General features: G+C 34.6%; 2 protein-coding genes across 3 annotated transcripts in view; one reads left to right on the top strand and one right to left on the bottom strand.

Annotated features, from left to right (window-relative positions):
• LOC107155769 (xaa-Pro aminopeptidase 3) overlaps window positions 1-6,000 on the bottom strand; it is a 44,658-nt gene that overhangs the window by 19,935 nt on the left and 18,723 nt on the right. The window contains exon 3 of the mRNA XM_015501763.2: window positions 813-1,220. Coding sequence (XP_015357249.2) covers window positions 813-1,220 — 408 coding nt within the window. The remainder of the gene's footprint in view (window positions 1-812; window positions 1,221-6,000) is intronic.
• Window positions 3,662-6,000, top strand: part of Dnajb7 (DnaJ heat shock protein family (Hsp40) member B7) — a 16,232-nt gene continuing 13,893 nt past the window's right edge. The window contains exon 1 of one of the 2 annotated variants that reach the window (XR_007347584.1): window positions 3,662-4,260. The gene's annotated coding sequence lies outside the window, so the exon portion shown is untranslated. The remainder of the gene's footprint in view (window positions 4,261-6,000) is intronic. The other variant, XM_015501730.2, reaches the window with a different exon arrangement.

Genomic DNA, 6,000 nt, shown 5'->3' on the forward strand with positions numbered 1-6,000 from the left:
CATTTCCAATATATACTATGCGTTTATAATTCTAATATTAGAGATGATTCTGATGCAGGTGTTCAATGGTTAATTGGCTGGTCAGTGTTCTTTTTTTGGTGGGGGTTACTGGGGATCTAACTCAGGATCTCAAGATGTGAGGCAAAGTGTGCTGTCACTGAGCTACAGCCCTAGTTCCTGGTAAATGTTCTTGAAAAGAGGTTCATGTCCACACTTCATTTTAATTACAAAAAAAAAAAAAAAAAAAAAAAAATTGAGTTGGGGGTTACTAGGGATTGAAACCAGAGGCACTCTACCACTGAACGATATTATTTATTATTATTTTTGAGACAGAGTCTCACCAAGTTGTTGAGGCTGGCCTCCTGAGTTCCTGGGATTACAGATGTGTAAGGATGCACCCAACCTACCCCTTCACTTTAAAAGAAAATTCTCTCTCTGGGTTTCAAAATAGGATGATTAACAGCATTTTTTTTTTTTTTTGGAGTTGTACACAATAACTTTATTTATTTATTTTTATATGGTGCTGAGGATCGAACCCAGGGCCTTGCATGTGCAAGGCAAGCGCTCTACTGCTGAGCCACAACCCCAGTCCCAATTAACAGCCTTTGTTAAAGAATGACCTAGTCAAGATTTAACAAATGGATGAAGTCTTTAAAGTAGCTCAGTTTTCTGGAGATCACTTATGTCTCCTTCACAGCACTCAGAGGAAATGCTGCTATGGTAATTATTTTAGAAAAGTTAAAACTCTGTAGGCAAGGAAGGGTCTTAATCCCAACCTGGCCTGTATCTTGACTTCTGCTCCCATTTGTTACCTTTCAGCTTTGGTACTAGATGTTGAAATTCTTCTAGTGTATAGGCTTCATCGACTCCAGTTAGAGCTATTGCTCCATCCGTGCCAGATCGAGGACCATCCCAAAGTTCTCGACTGGGGTCTCTCCGAGGCACAAAAAGCATGGCCTTATGTGATGGTAACTCCTTGTCAGGCAGGCTCTGAAGGACCAGAATGCTATCAGGCTCTTGGAATCCACACAGGTACAGGAAATTGTTGTCTTGGTGGAAAGTGTAGGGAATGTCATTGCTCATGTAGTACGTAGGATTGGAGAGCACAACCACCGTCTGGTCTGTCCCACTTTGCTCCTGTGCTTCCGTGTAGATCAGAGACATCAGTTTGTGTCTACGAAGTGCATATTCCACCTGAGATAGTCCTGGTGTCACCTCCCCTAGAAATGACAAATGCAAGTGATACTTTGCATGTCTACAGTGCCAAAGTAATAAGGCAGTTTAATATTAGGTGAAGATCCCCAAGTTCATTTCTTCTATTTGTGCTACATCCCCTCACAGCACACAGGGTATTAAGACGATAAGCCAGGTTGGGTTGGGATTGTGGTTCAGATGTAGATTGCACAATCAATTTTTTAACTTATTTATTTTTAAAGTTGATAGAATTATATATATTTTCTGTGTATACATATTTTAAATCATATGTACATTATGGAATGAAAAAAATCTAGTGAATTAAAATACATATTACCTCACATAGTTATCAGTTTTTGAGGTAGAAACACTTTATATCCATTCTCAGCATTTTTCAACAACACAATATATTGTTAAACATAGTCACCATATTGTTAATTTTAGAACATTTCATCAATCCAAAAAGAAACCTCATGTCCAAGAGCAGTTACTCCCCATTTTTTCCCAAAGCCTTCCACTAATTGGCAACCGCTAACTTATTTTTGTATTGGGATTTGCCTTTTTGCAGAGATTTCATATATAGGTCACTGCACAATATATGATCTTTGATGACTCAGCCAACTTTATTCTAATAATTTCTCCAGTTATTCTACAACTAATTCCTTCTTTTCTCTTAGATAAGTCCAATCTATTCTTCCCTTGTTCACAATGTTACCTTGTTTACAATGTGTCACCTTTCTGAAATTTTATCTCCCTCCATACTAATTCCCTCTAAGATCTTGGCTTAAAACATTTGTAAGCTTGTTTTTAGATTGTTCTCATTAAAATGTTTTCTTGATCAACCCAGATCATGTTGGCTTAACTCTTTGAGTTATTTTTTTAAAAAGGTAACTATTTTAAATTTTATATAATATACACATTTATAAATTTATAATTTATATACTTATATACAAATTATATATATACACATCTCTAGACATGTATCCTATAATTAAGTAAAAATGTAATCATATTTTATCCTTTGAGTTATTTTAAAAGGCAATTATTTCTCTCTATATGTATCTATATATATTTCCCATAGTTATGCATGAATGTAATCACATCTTACTTAAATCTTTCATTAAATATCTTTCTCCTTTCCTTCATTGGCTCCTTCTTCCTTATACTACCTACATCAGCACCCCACCCATATCTGTAAACTAATATGTATCCTTCCTTACTTTTCTCAATACTCACATAATCATGAATACACGATGTTTTTTTAATCACTATTGTTTGACAAAAATGCAATATTGTACACTCTTTTCTGTATCTTGCTTTTCTAATATAACACAATATCAATGGCAATCCTTCCCTCTGAGTCATCTGGTATAGCTTCAATCCATCTGATCTGCTTGATGTCTCCAAAACATTTTAGAATAGCACAACTTTTAGAGCAAGCTCTATACTGGTAGGAATTCACATTGTTTTTAGTTTTCTGCTGCTATAATAAACATATTTGTAATTATATCTTGGTAATTTCATGACTTATGTTCCTATGGGATAGTCCCAGCAGAGAAATTGCTGGGTCAAAGACCTTTGAATTTTCTTAGAAATCAAGTTTAGCACATGCAACTCAGTTGTTTATGATTACTTTGGAACTGTCCAGTTCTTTTACCCATGTAAAACAGCAAATGTGATCAAATTCTGTAGTATACGTTTAATAAAAATAATTTTAATTTTCTAGACTGTACAAAAGAAAAAAAGTTTACATAGTTATTATTGAAGTTGACAAGAAACAGAAGAGATAACTGAGGGCCTTACAGGCCAGTCTGAACCAGGCAAATACAGAGGGCTGGAAAGGAACTCATATCAAAAAAATTTTTTAAGACCGAGCTGGCTAGGAGTTATCTAGGACTCTCAGGTAGAATACTGAACTTTGTATTAGAGCTGAAGAATATCTTAAGTCTCTGATAACTATTCATTGAAAATTTCCTACTTTACTCAAGCAGTGAGTACTTTTTTATAAAAGCAGAGTCGGACTATAATTGGTGGATTATTTGACCTTTTCTTTTTTGCTATTTCACTTTCTTCTTTTCCTAAAATTTGCTTTAAGAAAAAAAAATCAATTCATTTTGTGTCTAAAAAAATTTCAGTGGTAGAGCATGTGCTTTTAGCATGTGTATGGCCCTGGGTTCATCCCCCAACAAAAGAATTCTGATCAGAAAGAAATTCATAATTTTAATAATTTCATTAAATTATTATCTCATTTTCATTAACAACAGAGTATACATTAACAGATATCAAGAAGTAACTTCTGAAAAATAAATAATTATTTTGAAACCAAAGTAGGATTGGAAAACAATCTTTCACACCATTTAAAGCATTCCTTTATTTGTCAAATCCAATTTCACACAAACGACTACATGAGAAATGTTGAAACTGCTGGCTATACTTTCCCAAGTCTACAAATTATCAACACCAGAGAGTGATCATTAACTAAATGTTTCCCAAGTTTCAAAATCTCCAAGTAATAAAGAACTCTGTGGCAACAGAAAAATTACCCAGGATAAAGATATCTTTTCTTTTCATTTGAAGGAGAGGGGGGGGAAAAGGTATGATAAAGCAATGAACTTTAAGCCCTAGAAGTCAACTTGGCAGTTGCAGTGGCCTTTGATCACAGAACTAAGTATTATAGTCAATCTGACCTGAATTTCTTCTGATAAAGCTGTTTCTGAATAGACATTCTGGCACTCTGTCAAATTGTAAAGTATTACGAAACAAAGTCATTATTTTGTCATGTGAAATCAATTATGGATGGGCAGGCTTTTCTAACAAGTTTATTTAACCAGTCAAAAGCCTGAATGTCATAAAACTGGACTTTTCAAGTAGCAAAGTCTCATAAGCAGTTCCAAGACTCTGCAGCCAAGAAGTAAAATTCTTCCAAGACATTCAGGACTTGGGGACGCTCAAGAGAGCAAGAAGAATGATTTTCATATTTTCTTGGCCAAGCAGAAAACCCAGAGAGGAAAGTGAAATAAAGACTAAAAAATGGATAGAAAGATGCAAGTTTCTACTACAATCTAGGTATGTATTTTAATTATTTCCTCAAACTAACTAGACTAGGAATTAATATGGTCTAATTCTAAAAAGAATTCTACTTAATACCAGGTAGTTACTACTGTAAATAAAGAAGTAGTTCATGAACTGATTTTACTACTATACAGTAGGAGAATGAGGAGAATGAAAAAGCTCGTGATTCCTTTATAAGGTAAAACAGATCTCTCTGAAAAAAATGAAATGACCAGATTATTTTTATTTAAAAATAACTGTACATGAACAGGATTCTTTTATTTTATTTATTTGTATGTGGTTCTGAGGCTCGAACTCAGTGCCTCATGGGTGCCAGGCAAGTGCTCTACTGCTGAGCTACATCCCTAGCCTTGAAATGAGCCAATTATAATATTTGAATTAGATTTTATTTGCATATGTTGAACAAAATAAGCCACATGGGGCACAACTATTTGATTCTGTATATTCACTTATAGGACATTAAGAACATACAAAATAGCTGGGTGCAATGGTGTACATCTGTTAATCCCAGGTATTTGGGAAGCTAGGAAGGAGGATTGAAAGTTCAAATCCAGCCTCAGCAACTTAGTGAGGCCCTGTCTCAAAATAAAAAATAAAAAGAGCTGGAGATGTGGCTCAGGGTTAAGTGCCCCTGGGTTTATTCCATGGTATCAAAAAGAAAGAAAGAAAGAAAAAATAGGCAAAATAATGAAGCAATATAAACACTAGAGGAATGGTTGAAGATGGAAGTGGGATTGACTGCAGGGGGCATCAGGGAACTTTCTGGTATGATGGAAATGTTCTATATCTTAACTGAGTTTTAGGTTACACTGGTGTACACTTTTGTCAAAACTCTTTGAATTATACATTTCAGATCTGTGAAATTCACTACATGTAAACTTACCTTATTAAAAAAAGCATACCCCTTTCTAAAACTGAAATAACTTTTTACACTAAGACTTCTCTCAGATGGATTTCTTCTTAAAATGAGAAGAGACTTAAAAAGTTCCCAGATTATCAGTATAGGTGCTATGGACTATTTTGTAGTTAAAAGTGTTTACTCTGGGGTTGTGTCACTCAGTGGTAGAATGCTTGCCTAGCATGCTTGAGGCCCTGGGTTCTATCCCCAGGGCTGAAAAAAAAAAAAAAGAGTATGGACTCTTGAGTCAAGACTTTGCCAGTTAGAATCCTACCATAGCATAATACTGAGTTATTTGGGAATATCAAAGTTCTCTGTGCTCCAGTTTCCTGATCTGTAAAAAGGAGATAATAGTATCCACTTAACAAAGTTGTCAGGAGGATTACATAAAGGCTTAGAATAGTAAGCACTATTTAAGTTTTAGCTATCATTATTACCAAAAAATAATTTATATTTGAGAGACTATCATCTTGGTAATCCCAAAGCCAGGCAGAACTTTGCAAGAGTAAAATTTTCATGGAAAACCACTATTCATCTCAATGTTCCTATCTGTGTAGAAGGCCTGGAAAATCTTTGGCTTTCTCATGTAAAAGTGAGTCTCAAGTGACTATTCATGAATTTTTAAATTATCATTCAATTCTTTAGAAGGCTCTTGACTCATGCCTGGAGCTGATTCTTCTTAATCTTTGCCCCCAAATTTTTCTGAGTATTTATGAGAAACACAAAGGTAAAAGAGGGAAATTGGTCACTTACTAAACCAGCATTTAAACCACCTGAAAACATTATCTTTCAAGATTTTCTATTTTCTCCTGGTATTAAAAAAAAAAAAAAAAAAA

Source organism: Marmota marmota, unplaced genomic scaffold, assembly GCF_001458135.2.
Source record: "Marmota marmota marmota unplaced genomic scaffold, marMar, whole genome shotgun sequence".
Taxonomy (NCBI): domain Eukaryota; kingdom Metazoa; phylum Chordata; class Mammalia; order Rodentia; family Sciuridae; genus Marmota; species Marmota marmota.